This window comes from Odontesthes bonariensis, chromosome 19 (genome assembly GCF_027942865.1).
Source record: "Odontesthes bonariensis isolate fOdoBon6 chromosome 19, fOdoBon6.hap1, whole genome shotgun sequence".
NCBI lineage: Eukaryota > Metazoa > Chordata > Actinopteri > Atheriniformes > Atherinopsidae > Odontesthes > Odontesthes bonariensis.
Window position 1 is genome coordinate 26,817,007 of NC_134524.1, and position 20,085 is coordinate 26,837,091.

General features: G+C 38.4%; 1 protein-coding gene across 8 annotated transcripts in view; it reads right to left on the reverse strand.

Annotated features, from left to right (window-relative positions):
• Window positions 1-20,085, reverse strand: part of nrxn2b (neurexin 2b) — a 694,839-nt gene that overhangs the window by 539,435 nt on the left and 135,319 nt on the right. For all 8 annotated transcript variants that reach the window (XM_075451532.1, XM_075451531.1, XM_075451530.1 and 5 more), the window contains exon 3: window positions 11,501-11,521. In XM_075451532.1, the coding sequence (XP_075307647.1) occupies window positions 11,501-11,521 (21 nt within the window). The remainder of the gene's footprint in view (window positions 1-11,500; window positions 11,522-20,085) is intronic.

The window sequence follows — 20,085 nt, forward strand, 5'->3', positions numbered from 1 at the left end:
GCTCTTCCTTCACTTTCCTCACAGCTTCGTCTCACCCCTCACATGACAAATAAAGCAGCCCAGGCTCTAGCGCTAAGAGTCAGTGGCATTAAAGCTCATCCTCTCTGGCCCACTCTGGTAATAAATAAGAGCTGTAGGGGGTGAGGCTTTGTGGCAGCTGCTGAAAAAATTTATTGTGTTTCTGATAACAACTCATCATAGCGCTTAGGCCACACTGACAGTGTGGAGAGAAAAAAAAACAAAAAGGGGAGTCCTGTCTGCACTGATGTTGTAAAAGGGACAGTTAAGCTATTTGTTTTTCTTGGAGATGTCGGTTTTGTTACTCTTTCAAGTCTGTGAGTGCCCACAGGAGGCCCAAAGGGGGAGACTTTCCCTGAATAACCTAAAGAATAAAATTCAATATACTAGTAATTTTCTTAAATCATGCCAAATTACACCTGATAAGAATTTTAAGACTGCAGGTTAACTTATGGTTCCTAGAGTTCGCTGACAAAAGTAGAATGCAGAGCCTTCAGTTATCAGGCCCCTCTCTTGTGAAACCAGTTATACGTCCAATATACGTCCTGGAAGCAGACACCTTCTCTAACTTTAAGATTAGGTTAAATCTTTCCTTTTTGAAGAGGAAGTTCTGCAGTGATGCGGGCTCTGCACCGGCCCGTCGTGGTGAAGAAGGAGCTGAGCCAGAAGGCGAAGCTCTCGATTTACCGGTCAATCTATGTTCCTATCCTCATCTATGGTCACGAGCTGTGGGTAGTGACCGAAAGAACGAGATCGCGAATACAAGCGGCCGAAATGAGTTTCCTCCGCAGGGTGTCTGGGCTCTCCCTTAGAGATAGGGTGAGAAGCTCGGTCATCCGGGAGGGGCTCGGAGTAGAACCGCTGCTCCTCCGCATCGAGAGGAGTCAGATGAGGTGGCTCGGGCATCTAGTGAGAATGCCTCCTGGACGCCTCCCCGGTGAGGTGTTCCGGGCCCGTCCCACTGGGAGGAGGCCCCGGGGAAGACCCAGGACACGTTGGAGAGACTATGTCTCTCGGCTGGCCTGGGAACGCCTCGGGTTCCCCCCAGAGGAGCTGGAGGAAGTGGCCGGGGACAGGGACGTCTGGGTCTCTTTGCTCAAGCTGCTGCCCCCGCGACCCGATCCCCGGACCAGCGGAAGATGATGGATGGATGGATGGATTTCCTTTTTGACAAACTTATAGTTAGAGGTGGCCGAGGTGACCCTGAAACATCCCATAGTTATGCTGCTGCAGGCCTAGATTGTTAGGGGACGTCCCGTGATACACCTTTCCTCATTCAGTTCTCTTTTTTTTCTTTTTTCTCCATGTACATATTGTCTTAAACTTGTGTTTATCTTTCTTAGCAGGCATTCCTGGTCTGGTGTTATTGTGTTTTTTGTCACCTTTTTCCTTCCTCTTAAACCCCAGTTGGTCGAGGCAGATGGCCACCCTTCCTGAGTCTGGTTCTGCCAGAGGTTTCTTCCTGTTAAAATGGAGTTTTTTTTTCTTTCCACAGTCACCTCGTGCACACTCAGGATGGGTTATTGGATCAAAGAGAAGTTTTAGTGCAATCTGTTGGTTTCCTTAGATTGGCTACTTTTTTAAAATTGGCTTTTTACTTAGAAGTTTGGACTATTTTGGAATTTAACGAATTGGATTTGATTGGATTATGATTGTATTACAATGCATTTAATTCTAATTGGCTTGAATTGTATCTTTGAAGTGCCTTGATAAAATTTGTTGTAATATGGCGCTATATTAAAAAAAAAGGCAATTAAATTGAATTTTGAGTATATCCACTTGAGTTTCAAGTGCCTCAAAAACAATGAGCAAATAATGCAGATTAGAACATTTTTTCTCAACTTTTAAATATAACCCCTAAAGAATCGTACAAACTACCATTTTTGTACAAAACCTGGAACCAACTATTATGTGATGAATTAACTGAAAGTAACAACCTACAGTGGTTTTGTGTAGATGGCAGCTATTTTCGTTTTACAGAAGTTAATAATCATGCAGGACAAGGAAGCACTTAGTGTATAAATTTCAATTTTGAAACTATAAGAGACATAAAGACGGACTCCCAAAATCACACCATATAGTTTGACATTGAAGATAGATGGAATGCATGACCTATTGACATCCTAACTGACAGCAAAAAAAAACACAATATGGGGAAACACTGTTTCACAAATAATGGCCATAATTTGTATTTCAAGCCTATTCTGTGCAGTCTAAATATTGTAACGGACATTCATTTTGAAATATGAATTCACTATGAAACATGTACGAATGATTCTGTAACAGATTAGAGTGTTATCTATCAGCTGTTTTGCCAAGTCTCTTGTGATTCTGTGAACCTCTCTTGAGTTTTGTGTGAAAGGTTTTTGACCTGGGCGATAATGTGGAATTGTGAATTAATCTGTTTAACTGTGAAAAAGAAACAGTAAGCGTCTGCAGCAAAGATACAATATCCTGCCGTAACATCTTACATCTGTCTGAAACCCCTGACGTTTCTTAATGACTCTTTACAAACTTGAGAAACCATCCAACTGAATGACATTATGGCTAGAAAGAATGTAGCTACTGTGCAACACCTCACATAAAAGATCTGTCTGGAGCATCCAATACAAGTCCTCTCTTACATTAATTAATATTCCTTAGAATGAACGTCATGTAATATTTAGAAGGTCACCATATTTACAGCTACAGGAAGTCAGACAATAAAAAGTGTATATTGGTATAAGCCCACAATATATCTTAATACTATGATGCCATCAAAGCATAGAAGTGACCTTAGATAAGACAAAGAACCAAGAACAATATGTAGAATGCAAACCATTTACATTAGGGCACAAAAGATGGATGGCATAACATAATAACTGAGTCGAGATAAGACAAACATTTCAAGGAAGATGAAGGAAGAAAAAAGAAAAAAAAAACTATCAACAAGAATCCCAAAAGAATAGAATTTTCCATTCAAGTAAAGAAAGGTCCCTTGTGGCAAGACAGGCCCACTCGAGTGTTTCTATTTTCCCCTTACGGAAGTGAAAGAGAGGATGAGGTGAAGATAGTACAATTCTCTGTTGACCATCAGTTATTAGTCTCTTCAGCCTACTGATCACAATTCTAGCAAACATTTTCTCTACTGTGCCATCTACAGCCTCTCATTCATAATCACAAATCTGGTAAATCTGGTAGATCTTGGACAACAAATTAAGAATGAAAAGGCAACTGAAACAACCATTTGCATGATGAAATAATCAGTGCAGACTGTTTGGTTGACAACGTACTCAAAGGGAACATCAAAACTAAGTAATCCATTTACACTGCATAGTCCAAAAAACAAATGATAAAAAGCAATGCCACTTTACTAAGTAGTATTGTGGCCACCACTCAAATAAATCCTTGTTCGCCACGCTATAGACTCCAACAACCCAGCTTCCTATAAGAGCGTTTCAGCTCTTCTCCTCCCAGCTACAACCTACAACTTCATCTCCCAGAACAGAAAGGAAGGAACATAAAAAGTGAAAGAACTAATGCAAGGCAATACAGGACGAGCAGTCGGGCACACAACTAGGTAGCAGAAAAAAATGAGAAAATGGTTGAGACTTGGATCATGAAGGGGAAGAAAAATCTCAGTGACCGATGAGGACGAATCACAGTATTCCTGACTAGGCATAAATTACTGGTTGAAGACAATCAGATAAAGTGCTCCTAAATGCTGCATCCAGAGCACTGCCGAGAGAGATTTCATCTCTATTGGCATCTGTACATTGGCTCCCTGTAAGATGTAGAATACAATTTTAAATCCTTCTCATTGCATAAAAAGCCCTTAATGGCCAACCTCTTACTTATGTGAAAGATCATATTATTCACTATGGCCACACAAGATCACTCCACCTTTAGCACTCTGGTTTACTTGTTGCCCGCTAAATGACTAGAATAGAAGGCAGAACCTTCAGTTTTCAGGCTCCTTTCCAGTGGAATTACCAACCTGCTTTGGTGCAGGGCACTGGCACCCTGTCTGCTTCTATTTGAAGTTTAAAACTTAAAGAAAGCGCATATTCTTCTTTGATTGATATCCATGATACGCCTGTGATGTATTTGTTTTAACATACCTTTTTTTGTTTATCTGTTGTATATTTACACCCAATTATTCATTTTACTTCTTGCTTTCATTGCCATTTTAACTTCTTCCATGAATAGTCTGAACATTTTATTCTCATGAGGGAATATGAACTCCAAAACATTTTTCTCCTAGTATTAAACAACAGAAATAATCCTTTTGGATCGAAAACTGTTATCTATGAGGGGTTTGCAAATTATTACCAATCTAGTTATATAATAATAGGCATAACACTTTGGTAAAGCTTTGATATTAAAAGTCTTGATAAAAACTATGTGAAAGTTGTAGAGTAAATAGTCATGATGGATTTAATCATTGATTATTTTAAGTACACTCAATGCAGAAGTACCTAAAAGTGAAATAGTATGAGTCCTATGGTCACATCTGTCACACCGCGGTGAGGTCAAGCGGGTTTTTTGTCTCGTCTGCATGTCATGTCTCGTCATTTCCTGTTTTATTTTGAAAGATTAACTCCCCTCTCGTTTCAGGTCACTTGCCCTTCCTCTCGTGTTCCAGTCCAATTGTCGCATGAATGATTCCACCTGTTCCCTGTTAACCCTGTGTATAAGAGTCTACGTCTCCCCTTGTCTTGTGCCAGTGTGTCGTATCTGTTGGTCCTAACGTGCTTCACTCTCGCCTTTTCTAAACCATAGTCCATGTACAAAGTCATCGTTCTGACCGAATCCTCGCTAAGAGAGTTTTTGTTTTTTGATAACTTTAATAAGATAGCCTTGATTAAGCATAGTTTAAGTTTTATAGCGTTCTTGCTTTTTCCTCCAAGTGGAGTGATCTTTTGTTTGGATAAGATTTCATATTGTAGTGCCTCCTATTTTTCAGGAGAGGTTTTTTGTTGTCCTCCGCAGCAGGAGTGATTATTGTTTTGATAAATTTTTATAGATATGTTTCTCTCATTTTGGGAGAAGTATATATATTATTGATAACTTATATAGTCTGTTTTGTTCTCTCTTGGAGAGTTTTTGGAAACACCTGCTCCTCCAAATAAAGCTTGTGGATTAAACATCACCTGCTCCTGCATTCCCTGGGTGTGACAACATCAAGTAAAAAAAAAATGAGGCTTTGAAATGGTATTCAATGGATAGATTCACAGTGGAGATGTCCGCCTTTTATATGAAGGTTTGAGAAATTTGCATTCCATAATTATATGTGTTAAATTAAGGCCTGTCTCCACAAAAAATTGAGTGTCTGTGTGGACAAGAAGCTGAAACAAAAATAGAATAAAAAAAATAATTAAAATAGAACAAAGGTTTACAATGAAAAGCAGAACATTAACATTATGCAGAGCAATACAATCTGAGTCTCTCAAGGGGCTTTGGACACACAAATACACAAAAGACAAAACAATAGAGAAACCTCGGTGCATTGTCCAGTTCATTTCTTCCAATAACAGCAAACACTACAACCTAAGCATATCTACTGTATGTTGACACTGGAACATTTGGAGATTCTTCCAAAGGGGTGCCCACTCCACTTATTTAGCATCTATTATCAAAAAGCAGTAAATAAAAAGAGGAAAAAAAGAGCGAGAGTTGTGTACACTCAGGGAATAAATGAATGTCTTGTGAGAACAAGCGTGGCAGGACTTTTTTTCCTTCAGGACCTGAAAAAGCTTTATCTCACTGCAACATTTGGCAGGGGCTGGGCAGGCAGAGGCAACACGCTGGCATCCTACTCCTGATCAAAAAGCTGGCCAGCTCTTGAATCTCGATTGCCTTGTTTGAACACTAATCTTTTTTTTTATTGATCGCAAAGAGAAATAATTTTTTATTTTTTTTTTATGCTATGCTTTTATACTGTCAGATATAAAAATCCATCCATGATAAATAATGACGAGCGGGCACTCTACGTTGTCTTTTTCTTCAAAAAGAAAGAAAGAAAAGCTTGCATTTTTGCTGATTTATCTTTGAAACTCGAGAGCAAAATTAAGTTCCTTTAATTTCTGAAAACTCTATAAAAGAAAAGTTACAAATACTTTTTTCATTTTTCAAGCAGCAGCGGAGAAGCCAACTGCCTTACTTATCAAGTATCTCATTGTGTCCACAATTCCAAGCATCAGGCCATTACAGCCATGTGAATCCTGCCTAACCGGCTGCACAATTGTTTTTAAACACAGGGATGCCTCTGGTAATGGTCATAGATAGAGTTTTGTGAAATCCATGTGAGTAAAAAAAGAAAAGCTGTGCAGCTGTAACTTAAGAACAGTCAAAATCAGTGACCAAATTGACTGAAACTCAGTCGACATCAGCTAAGCTGTATTATTAAAATACAGGTTTCACACTGAAGCTAAAGTGATGCTATATATTATTGCTGAAATAACAGATGACAATCGCTTCCATACATCAAACTGAAAAAATAAGCACCATGATGACAACTCTAGATGCCTAAGGGCTGCAGTGCAGCTCAAGCCACATTCATCATTCACAACCATCACATTCTGCACATACCACGAAAAATTCCAAATGTGAAGCCAGCCTACATATATAGGTGGGTTCAGGTGCTCGTATAATTGTTATCCAAATGCTCCACACCAGCATAAGGACCTTAGAGATGGAAATATAGACCAGGTGATGGAAATTTAAGACGCTATGTCTCTGTTCCTTTCTGTCACTGTAAAAGTATAGTTCCAGACAGTAAAACCAAGTCACCATCTCTGAGCCAGGCTACAGTAAGGACAACATACAGGGGTTAGATGCCACATATCTGGAAAGATCACAGTGCTAATTACTGTTCGAACACGAATGATAAATTGATGAAAGCTGACGTATTGCTTTCTTCCTCCAAACACTGTAAGCTATGATCTGGCACATATTACCAGGCCAGTGTTATGTTATGTGATATTGTATGGAGGATGCAACTCCATGATAACTCACTGATTCAAAGACTACGATGTGATTATTTTTGGTAAATGGAAATTGACAACACTGATATAGAACCATCGACTGAAGTAGGATATGGATCGGGAATCTATTGATTCACTTGCGGCACAATTTCTTTAATAAGAATGAAAGTTAAAGCATGTCCATATGTTTTAATGTTAACAGCTCCATCTATGGCAATTCATATGTAATGTATGAGTAAAATGTGTTCTAGAAAACACACAATAATGGAAAAAAATAGCTTAATGCCACGTTAACACCACTACATCTAACATTTGCTTTATAGTGTGTTCTCCTATTGCCTTGACAGACACACACAAATATTGTTTTTCTATCTTTGTTGTGACTCAAGATTGACATAATGCTTTCACCAGCCCCTTACCAAACCACCAAAGTTAAATGCCTAACCTAAACTTTAGTCTAACCTAATTCACACTCTGGCCATTAAACCGAGTTCTGTACTTCAAAAATCCCTCCAAACATGTGGGGCCCACTATTTGAGTCCCATTAAACCTCTTGGACTCACCAAGTATAATGGGCTCCCGAACTTGTTCCAGAACTCACAAAAAAAAAAAAAAGTGAATACACACACACAGTGAAAAAAAAAAACAATACATTTTTTATTCATTGTTTTATTTGATTCCTCCTGAGAAATAAAGAACAAAATCCATAATCTATTTTGGATGATCCAAAGTAATCTCGCACAGGCCTACCTTAAATCTTTAATCCTGTATCTCCACAAACTCAAACTCTGCTTGTTATTGAGGCCATAAAAAAAAAAAAAAAGAGTTATTCCCTTTCCCAAAGGGAAAGATTAAGTTGGAGGTCTGCATGGCTCAGAGTGAAAACATCAGTAGCCTTGGTCAGAATGATTAAGATCAGCTTGGGCCGCTCAGAACATTGTTCACCCAAACAAAGCAACTGGTCACTAAACCTATCATCCGGTCTTTAAGGCTAAAAGCAGATTTGGGCTGTTTTTCCTCTTAGGCATGTTATTAGTTATGGACATAGTCTATCAGAGTATAAGCTGAGCCACAGCACTTGAATGAGCAGCATTACAAATGTAGACTTTGTTTTCTACATTTACATATCCAAGCAGAGAGATGCAACTGTGCATCACATTTAAAACAAAAATGACAACAGCCTTTCATACTTTGACATCTACTCACAAGTTCCCAACAAGAGTTGTTGTTCAAAGTATTAAACAATTGTACCCAGTTTGCATCCACCCAACAGACCCAGGTGGTAATACAGCTGCTATGTACTGTATAAACTGTAAATGTACCTAAGCTTTAGTTTAATTTCTTCATAACCTTTAATAAAAAATAAAAAAAAAAACAAGGCTGTGATGCAAACTTGTGCATACATGATGAAACTATACAACACTAACATTTAGCAGTTCTCCAAGGACAAGACTTGCTTTGCTTTCTGTAGACAGACGGCAGAGCTCGGCTGGCTTGCCGGTAAAAACAGGACAGTGTCTCAGGCATGTCATCAATTGAGGACCTGCAGTGTAAAAGCAAAAGCCACCAGCCACCAGCCACAATCTGGGGGTAGCTCCCTCCTATGGGCTTCAATGTCTTTCTGCATCATCAATCTTTACCAACCTTTGACAACACTAATTACACCAAACCCGGTCACATGGAAAAACTAAGAATAGAGTGCAAAATAATGCGTAAACACCAACAGTCTGGTATTACAGACAACACCCCACTAAATAAAAAAAGTAATGCAAGTAAGAACAACACCTTCATTTTAATAAACTGCTTTGAGAGCACAAAAGAATCAAGATGTTAATGCTAACAATGAAGGACTTTCAGTTAAGTATTTCAATGAAACTGACTATTATGTCAGTACATTTGTCAGTGAAAATAAACTCAAAGGATTTGAAAAAAATAAAAATCTAGATCACTGCACAATGAGCAATCAAAAATAACTGGGAGCCCATTCAAAAGGGCACTGAAACATTTGGTTCTCTTGTACACTTTTCGGGAACAACAACTAAGCCGCACTCCTTAAAGGGACACTATGTAATAAATTAAATAATTTATTAGCTCAAATCAACATATTCATTCATAAATTAGTCCTCATTGGTGTAAAATGATCTCTGTCAAAAATCTCACTTATCCTCCTGAGTGAAGAATAACTTGTCTGTATCTACATAGAGCAGGTAAGCTCTATGGAGGCTGCCATGTCCTTCTGGTCTATGAAAAACGATGAAGTGCCGAGAGGGACATAAAGCACTTCGAATCGCGATTTCCCCACCAGGCCTACAAGCGGAAATGACGTCATTGTGACGTCATTTCCGCCAAATGGCTTATTACAGCCGCTAATGCTAAATAGATTTTATTCCTTGGCACATATGTCTTTGTGTTCATTAGCTTTCTTTTTGTAAGTGCATAATCTTCTTCTTTTTATTATTATTCCTATGCTCCCCCTGGATATCTTCTTTTTGGCGTTATGCTCACATTTGTAAACTGTTATTTTGTTGATTTACTAATAAAGTTTAAAAAAAAAAAAAATGCTTAATAGATTTTATCTCGTAAATGATCCCACTAATAATGCATTGATTGTTACCAAACTTTTGTCATAGTATACATAGGCTCTTAACTCACAAAACGAGGTATTAGAAAGTTTGTAAGTTTACCGGGAGTTTATTTACCGCTCCTAATGCTCCTATTGCTAACGCTGCTAATGCTAACGCTGCGTCGACGTCACTTCCGGTAACTCCCGGAATATGACTAATTGCATTGCTTGCACAGCAAAGGAGATGTTATGTTATCTGACATGTTATCTGTCATCTGTATTTATAGTGCTGTTGTATGTGTGTTATGTAATCCTTTGTACTGTGTGTCTTGATTTATTTTTGTTTGTATGGACCTTGAGTCTGAAGCTATAGCTTCATGAATCTTGACACATTCCGCTTGCTGTAGTTCAAGAAGTTGCAGCGCACATTTGAAAACGTGAGGCGCTAGAGAGCAAATTCATTCAACTTTGCAAAATAAAATTGCACCACTAGATGGGGGAAGAAATTACATAGTGTCCCTTTAAAACGACAACAAAACTACACTTATTTTGGAAATTCGGGTTTCGGGAAATCAGGATATGGACTTTTCCAGGTTTCTTTATTTAGAACACGCTGCATAGATGTGCATAACAAAACTAAGTCCAAAACCACACTCTACCTTAGTCTGGACTGGCCACTCTGACAAACAGTGTTTAGAACTGCCACCATTCATTGCTGTCCCTACACTCCACCTTGTATCTACCTATCTAGAGCTTCATAACACTAAAATGAAACCTGGTTGTGGGTGCACTTTCACACAAATAGATCTAGTCGCAACAAGAGGCTTATGTTGCTCAGATACTGTTGGTATAACCTAAGAGTACTTTAACTTAACACTGTCCACAAAGACCTCCCTTGTGCCCTAACCCCTCCATTTTGCTCCCTTTTTTGGTAATAAACAATTACTGGTCATTGAGCCATCCAAAAGGCCCCCATCGCCACAGTTTATGGGCTAGATGATCATTACTCTTCGATCCCTTAAAGAAACTTTCTCCATGAAAAAGCACGAGTAAGGCCAACTGGTAGAGCAAAGAACAGGAATATTTTCAATATAACAGAGGAAAAACAATTTATGCTTTGGATAAAAACAACAAAATTACTATCACAAATTTTAATTTTAATTTTTAAAAACGTGGGCAAATTTTTCATAGTGATTTTCTCTGCTGTATGAGGCAGTCTGATAGGTAATCCACCCCTCAAACAACCAGCTAGTTAGCAAATAGCCACTAAACACATTTAAAAAAAACACGTTTCTGTCTCTGATTACACTAACCAGCAGATTCAATCAAGTGATTGAGCACCTGCCACCGCATTTTGGAGACAGGCAATTGTCTGCAAACAGACAAGCCAAGGCTCCTTCAAAAAATCCCACCAGTCTATCTCAGGCTAGTGCCTGGGCCAAAGGCTTATGAGGGCCCTTCCCAATCAGCAGCCTTTGTTCGCCTTTGTGGGAGATGCAGAATAGGATATAAGGCAAGAAGGCTGCATCTCAAAATCATCACAACATATAGAAACTTTTTCAAAACTTTGATGACCGGTACATTGATTTAGGGTTGCCAAGCTGCCCTGACTGTTTTTGTGCATGAAATACTCCATCTGACATCTAAAACGGATTTTTTTTTGCTATCTATAAAGACAAACTACAATAAATAAATTAAAAAAGCCAAAAAAAGAACAAAAAATCAGATAAGATAAACAGAAGATAAAAAGGGATATGTTTGATTGTATAAATATATCCCTTTTATTTAAACTGTAATTTAGGCCCCCTGTAAGTCACTTATAACCGCAGTCCAAACTGACAATGCCCCTCTCCATAGAAAGGGGGAACAGCATTAGCAAGCAACCAGCATCGACATCCATGAAAGTAGTAAAAGAAGCCATCAGCCTGCTTGGGAAGTAAATCATCTATCTTACCTTCGACGGCATACTCTTCAGCTTCAGGATCCAAAGGAAATGCATGGAAAAGGGAGAGAAAAGACAGAAAATAGATTCAGGTGTTACAGTGTCAGATACTACATAATCAGGCAAAAGCAGCAGACTTAATACTTACAAAGCTTCTCCTTAACAAAAGCAGATGTTTAATACAAGGAAATGAAAGTGCAGAAGCCTGCCACAGTAGAAATCCTTTGCCAGAAAATAATGAGCGCCCAAAGAACGTGAAATGGCCTCTAACTTGGCATGGCATCCCTGTGGAGAGGCTTGGTGTTTTGATCTGCTATTGTGGCTGCAGGGCCAGTGTCTTTAGAAGACATTCCTAAATTAAGTTGTAGTATTGTTAATAATGTTCTAATGTAACGCTACACTGCACTGGTTGAAGGTGTTTGTATAGCTCAATATTTCAGTCATACTAGCAGAAGCAGCAGTGCCAGCGGCAGCATGCAGTATCCTCATCGGGATTTGTGATAACAGTATTGAAATCATGGAAAACTACAAGATTAAACAAACTGAAAGTAAAACAGTTTTTTACAGCCACAAAGAAAAACAAATCCATATGCATATGGGGTCCATGTGCTGAGAAACCTGCTTCTCTTAAATTGCTTTTAGTATGAAGATTTGATGATAACAACAGCCATTTAAAAAAATCTGAATCACACCATTGGAGACACAATGGGATTGATGGAAAGACAAGTCAACCAGACTTTCCATAGCACCCCCGGTTACAGTAACAGTTACAAAGAAGGAATTCTATCTATTCTAAATGTGTTCTTCACTGAATCCTTACATCAGCTCATGAATTCTGTACCATTGCAGACAATTAAAAGCATATTAAGAAAATATATAATCCTAGGATATTATAGATAATCTGGTAGTCTACATTTATGGTTCAGGGCCTCTCAAAGGCAAGAAAGACACTGGTACTTCTGGTGATTCTTTAAATGTATTTATTGGCTGCCTCTCCAAGGTTCTAATGCAAAAATATTTAAAGGCTAAATTGTCACAAGCTAGCGGCTAGTAATGTGGGTCAAACGTCATTTCTGGTGCCTTATCACGCAGCCAGACACATTGTCTATGACAAAACTGTGTTGAAAGTGATGAATCCTTGGAAAAGCTACCGTTGCAGCTACTCTCACCTCTTAGCCTAGAAGAGATTTTTTTATGTTTTATTTTGAAGCAGGATATATCCACAGTAAATGGTACCTTGACCTCTCAGGATGATTTTGGAGGCGGTTAGCACATGGTTCTGTTTAACTAAAAACACTCAAGTTAAAATCAAAATGTCCCATAGGGTGGGTAACCCCAATTAAAGACATAAACAGGAACCAACACAAAATTACAAAGACACTTTTTTTTTTACAGAGGCCTTTTGCCCGCTGTCAGGTAAAGCAAAAGTTTTAACAGTTTTGTTTGTGTGTGTGTGTGTGTGTACTTTGAATGAACTTCTCATCAGGATATATGATTGCGAAAAGTAAGGTAATTAGGAGTTCAAGCTTAAACCTCGAAATAGTACAATCCACTTAGATCCATATCGTTTCCAACACAGTGACCTCTGTTCAAGAATTAGTGAGCTTCCTTGCAGCCTTCCCAAAGTGCAAAAGAATAACAGTGGCAGGAAGAGATACCTCTAAAAATGTCTCTAATCTCCAACTGGGCTCATTATGGTATGTTCCTGTCTGTTATTGAAACCTAAAATGACATACAGACCACTACAGTTCAATTAAAAAGACAGAAAAACCAAATGCAGTTCCACAGCATCCTTGCTTTCTTGAGCTAAGGAAACGATTGAAATCATTATCTATTTAGTTATTATTCAGTATCTTCATCATCTAATACCACTGAGCATGGGATTAAAGAATCTGAGCAGCAAATTACCAATAGACACTGAGATGGCTGAGTACCAGCTGATAAATAGATAGTCACTAGTTGACAAACATATTAATACTATTTCAGATGGACTCTAATCTGGTAGTGCTTTTCAAAAATAAAAACGATCCATATTTAATGATTACTCATTGATTCAGACCAAATACGAGCAGCTTCAAAGAAATACGCTTTCAGTGAGGCATGCATCGTTGTGATATACCATTTTTGCCAACTTTGCCTCTTTTATCCAATTTAGTTTATGTAGTCTTTTAACTTATTACATTTATCCCAGTGCTGTTTTCCATTAGGGTCTACTCCACATAGCCTCAGTCTTTCACTTCCACTGGGATCCTAGTCTTTCCAGAGTATTAGGTTATTCACATGGGAATGCTGAGAATCTTTTTTGTTCTTTTTTCCCTTCTTCTGAAGGAGATGTAAAAAATGTATTTTCAAACCATGTGTGCATATTTTGTACTAGTTGTAAAATAAAGCCCATTGCTAAACTTGATTGTAGTTGCATTCAAAAGAGTAATACATTTGCGTCACAAAATCGTTCTCCAAAAAAAGTCAGACCTCACAATCGCTTGGCGCTATTTTCTCTCTACCTTCGTATCACTATGGGGCTATGTAAACCGTGCAGACCGAAGTGCAGACCAAGCAGTCCCCTGCTTCCGAGCAATAAACACCTTAACAGGTGCGGCAATCGGCAGGTGGCTGAACGCATTGATATGAAGGGAGGCAAAAATATCGCCAAGCGATTGTGAGGTCTGACTTTTTTTGGTGAAGGATTTTGTGATGCAAATGTATTACTCTTTTGAACGCATATTGTTTTGAGAAGCAAGACGCTTTATTTTTTAAGCCCCAGCCAACTAGCCGGACTACCTTCGTCAACGCCAAAACGAGGCTGGAACTCGGCTCACAGGACGCAGCAGGGGGTAACTCAAATTTAATAAATGATATTGCTAATATGGGATGTCATACAGCTTCATGCCAAAAGAGGCGAACTATCCCTTTAACAACTACTACAGGCACTCTAAAATAACCAAACACTTTCCAAATAAGGCTATGTGGCACTGAAACAAATGATTTTGCTAGATCCAGAAAATTAACATGCAAGTCTTTTTTCTCAATCTTGGCTGTCTGAATCTGATGCCAAATCATGCTAGTGTGCTCTAAACACCCTGCGAAACCTGGTATTCCTGTCTTCTGCACATTAGTATCTATTAAGCTATTCTTTTCTAAATAACTAGCTAATCTCTGTGCAACTACACCAACGAAAATCTTCCCCTCCACATTTAGGAGAGAGATCATCCGGAACTGACTCAGGTCCGAGGACTCTTTTTCTTTTGGAATAAGAATGCGCCCTGCCCTTCACCATGCTCTAGGCATGAACTGTTTCTCCCAAACTATTTGTAATTGCCTCCAGAAAAACTTTAGGATATCAGGTGCACTTTTATAAACCTAGTAGGGGACTCCATTTGGCCCTGGGGCCAACGAAGCCTTTGCACGCCTGACTACCTCCTCAACCTCTTTTCACCTGGTCTAACATCCATCTTATGAGCTATCTCTCCTAATGGTGGCATGTCAGGTGGAAGCCCTACTACTCTACACTGCTCAAGATCTGAATATGTATTTCTTAGATACTCTTCCACCTCTGACTTTGTTGCCTTAAGCTTTCTTTAGTTCTAGTCTAAATAAATATAGACTAGAACTTGCATTTAAATTGACAGTTGGTCAAATGTGATATTTTGTGTCGTGTATCTCTAAATAAGTGTGCTGTACCTCCAACACGAAAGGCATATGTGCTATGATTAATAAAGACTCTCCCAGAATACAAAACAAAGTAGAAATCAGCCACAGACTAATAAACTGAAATTCCGATGGAAACAGTGGGGAAGTTGAATGTTTTCACCCATGAATCCCTTCATGCTTTTGGAGGCAAATGAGAGACTTTTTAGACCTAATCCTCACTAAGCTAACTAAAGGATTTACCAAGGGGAGGGAAGCATCCCTGCATAGAAAACAGCCTCCTCTTCATCACTATCCTCCAATTGCTTTACACATGAAGGAAGCAACACAACTAACTGCTGGCACAAATGGGATGACATTTAAGTAATATTGCCAGACACAATGCTAATTTAATTTATTCATAAAAGTAACGATTATTTAAAATCAATATAACTACTGTTGTTTTCTAAGCATAACTGGACAAACCTCCGCTCCTTGCAAACAGCATTTAGTATATTTTAGGAGAGTTTGCCACCATCATGGTATCACTGTTTCTGGTACAGTGGTGATGGGTTGGGAATATCATTTTGCAGGAGAAAGGTTCTCATTTTGAACTGCCTGCGATGTTAGCTTGTCCTTGTGTCTGCAGGGGGTTTTCAGTTGCTGTCAAAAGAAATACATGGTATGCTAATTACTGATTCTAAATTAGCCACCGGTGTTGGTGGGCATGGCTGTCTCTTGTTGGCTACATGACAGACCAGTGACTAATACAAAGATGGTGCAGTTGATTAATGGATATGGAGACTCATCACATTACTTTTCTTTTTTTTTTAGTGATGATAAATAATAAAAGGTAGGGTAAAAACTGTGTATACACCTGCAAATGTTTTCCCTGTATGTCGATTTTGGAATCTTTGTTTTCCAGAACCAGTTAAGTCACATTTTGTTTGGTTGCTAAAAGGTGTCATGAAGCCAATAAGTTGTTCGGATCTTCATAGGTTTGTAATTCTGGGGTAATTTTGCTTTTGGGAAATAACTACAAATGACAAAAGGGGCTTTGACATTATTGCATGCCACATAAACTACTTTGAAGTAAACACGAATGATCTCCGACATCAGGCTTTTTACTTATCTATTCATTTATCCATTTGTGCTAAAAACTGAGAGCACAGAAAGAGAATGACATGGATGGAAATGTTTGCACAAGGACATAGATTCCTGACGCTTATTTTCTTATCAGAAAAAACTTTGTACTGAATTTCCTCACATTATAAGCAGCTTCCCTTCAATAACAAGCCAATCCAAAGACTATGACCTTAACGGATTTCGCACCAAAAATTGAACCACAAGAAAATGTAACTTCCATCCAAAAAACATGCTAAAATAAATTAATGGTGGCTTTAAAATCCAATTAAACAAGCGAAAAGTTTGTAAAAAAGAAAAACTGACCAATTTATTGAGCAAAAACATTTAAAGGATTTTCCATTCAATACCAGATATCAAGAAAGAGAGGACAGAACTTGGAAAAAAACTGAAAGGATTAGAGATGCAACCCTAGAGATTTCTTTCACTGAAAAAGGTTTTCAATTGTAGTGATTACTTAAAGTACCCTGTTTCGAAGACATGGTGCAAATGAATCCATCAAAAATTAAAGAGAATTATTATTACAATATAACAAGTGCTTCTAACAGCAGATATTTTTAGTATGCTTTGGATTTGGACAGTTTACCTCTAAAGATATAGTATTTAAATTACTAAATACTTCTCTATTGTGACAGTAGGTCGGGTTTTGCACTGTATGTAACCATTGCAGAGACTTCAAGAGTAGCTAAAATCAGCATGAAACACAAATCTTCTTGACAAGATTTTGGCATGATTTGCTGTAAACGTTTTCTTTGAGTCTGACCAAAAGAAAACACAGAATTCAGCCACCTGGAACAGATATTTTTTCTTACTCTATTTGGGATAATCTCCTGGCAACATCTTACAGACGAGGGTAGCATAAATAGACAGCAGTGATAAGTTGCATATCCAAAACAATCACTTATAGCAATTAACCCATATCAACTTAAACACAGAATCAACTGTGTATCAGTTTCCCTGCTCTCCTCAGAAAGGCTGCTAAAATGTTTTTGAGGAGAGACTGAGTTGGAGCATCAGTGGTAAGACAGGGGGCTGGGAAGGGGCTTGAGGTTTGCTCAGATCCTTCACCTTTCAATAATGTTCAGTAGACTGCTTTCTTCAATGTGTTTAGAGAGAATGTAGCCTCACCTCTGACCACGTTCCTCTCTGACCGCTTCAGCAAGAGTTCTGATGAGAACTAACAGGAGAGATCATATTTCTCCAGTTTTAGCTTCTATTCATTGGCTCTTAAATTCAGAGTAGAATTTAAGATTCTTCTCCTCAAAAATAAAGCTCTTAGTGACCGAGCTCCATCATATCTTTAAAGGCTTAAAACTTTCCTTTTTGATAAAGCTCATAGTTAGGGATGGTTCAGGGGATCCCATAGTTAAGCTGATACAGGCCTAAACTGCTTGGGGGACATCTGTAACAACCCCCCCCCCCCCGTTTAATTTCTCAAATGATATTATGTACATGTGACATTATTGTGGTCATTACCTCGTGTTTCCCTGTTCCAACAGATATCCTTTGAATGGTGTTACAGTGGTTTTTCCCCCTCTTTTCTGTCTTCTCAAACCCCAGCTGGTCGAGGCGGGCAGACCCTTCCTGAGTCTGGTTCTGCCAGAGGTTTCTTCCTGTTAAAAGGGAGTCGTTCTTTTCCACAGTCGCCTCAGGCACACTTAGGACGGTTGATTGGACTGAAGACAAGTTTCGGTGCAATATGTTGGTTTCCTTAGCTAGGAAATTGTTTTTGAATTGGCTCTATATGAATGAATTGGATTATTTTTAAATTATCAATGAAATTCAAATTCAAATTATTTTGAATTTCATTGGATTATTATTACAATGAATTGAACTCCAATTGGCTTGAATTGGACTATATTATTTAAGTGCCTTGAGATGACATTTGTTGTAATTTGGCGCTATATAAATAAAACTGAATTGAATTAAATTGAATTCAAGTAAAGAAGTTAATTAAAAAAAAAATGTATCTTTATTTTTTATGCAGTGCTCGCTTGCAAAATTATTCCCATCATTCAAACAATTATTACCACTTTTCCAATAAAGTTGTGAAATGAATCGTGAAAAGTCCACTATTTATTTTTAATATTGTAGTACAGTATTTAAAACAGAAAAAGGGTAAAACAACTTTAATGTTTACTAATATTACTGCGGACTGATCTGAAATTTAACTTTTGCAGTCCAGTATGGAAGATTTATGGCCTTACATCTGAATTCATTTCTTGGTGGCAAGGATTTGCGTCCTGCCATCCTGTCTCTTCCATTTCTCTAAGCTGTCCAAACTTGTCTCATTTAATTCATTGTGACTATTCTCTTCCAATGACCTTCTTGACTACAATTTTTTTAACCAACCAGTCTCTTCTATATTCTTCATAAATCTCCTCTGTTCTGTCATTGTCCCTCCCTTCCAACGTTCCCGTAACCCATCTCCTCCTCATCCCCCCCTCTTTCTGATACACAAGGAGCCACAGCAGAAGTTTCTATTCAATCACTAGCACTAGAGTTTCTTGGAGTGCACAGGTATTGATAATAAGGAATTTGTTTGAATCCTACGTAATCATTACACACTGGCAGGAGATGAAAGAAGAGTGATATTTAGGGTTGGTAAATCACACTGTTTTATCCAGTTCAACAGCGAGCATTTTACCCCACAGAGAGCTACAACAGGTCTTTAATGAAGCCAGAACTTTTGACATACCTCGCTTCCATGACACCTCCTGCAGAACTTTTTTTAAATTAGAAGTGAGGCGGTCTTTGTTCATAACCTCTGAAGTGGCAGCTTTATGAGCCATCAGCAACAATTAAATCATGATCAGGCTGGGAACATTATGTGTGTGTAGTATGTGCTAAGCTGAAGTGCTTTAAACTGCTACATGCCTGCACCATCGTTTTAACACAAGAATGCATCTGTAAATGTTGTGAAATGCCTCGTTTATATGACTTGAAAGGTTACGACATGAATGTTCTAAAAAAAAGTGTATTGTTGGTGATATTAGGTCAATATAACAACCAAACATTTGTTTTACTGTATATGTTGCTGATAATCGCTTTTCCATGACACTTACTTCACACATGAAAAATAGGTATCACGCCGAAACTCTATATTCCTCATGACTGCAACATGGCTCAAGCCACAGATAAGATGCGCATCACATGCAGCCAGTATGCATGTTCTAATCTGTAAACACTGGTGCTGAAAGGAAAGTCATCACATTCTGCACACATCTCGCAATGCTCCTGGTGTGAGGGGGCGTTAGACATCAACTGTGAATGTAACTGCCACTTTTGGCAGATTCTACCTTTTTATGTTTCATCCAGGCTCTTAGACTCAACTGTTGTTAAAAAGAAAAAAAAATAAATAGCAAAGGTCAAACAACTACCATTTGATGTCAAATTGTAATGACATTTTACCTTCAGGGACTATTCATCTTAAGTCTCCATCCTGATGGCAAAGACATTCTGAAAAGTGTAATATAGCTCTTAAGACAGCATAAAAGTAATGATGCGGCTCTTTTGAGATTTGTTTCCCGATGGGGTTCCCAGTGCTAAAAATTATACATACTTATAATGCAGTGACATGCTGTGGATAACAGTGTGACACCACCATGACGCTTGTTAGGTTCGATCAGCAGCAATAGAACTACCTCATTGAAGTCATTGACTTTTAACTCAGCTCTCAGCCCTTGGCCAACAACTGTGAGCAAAGACACATCAAAACACAAACTGTCACACATTGCTGCATTTCTCTTTCATACCCCTGACCGAGTGGTTTTACGCCTAATGCTGCCCCCTGCATCTCTCTCATTTAGACACAGCTGGCCTGTTGC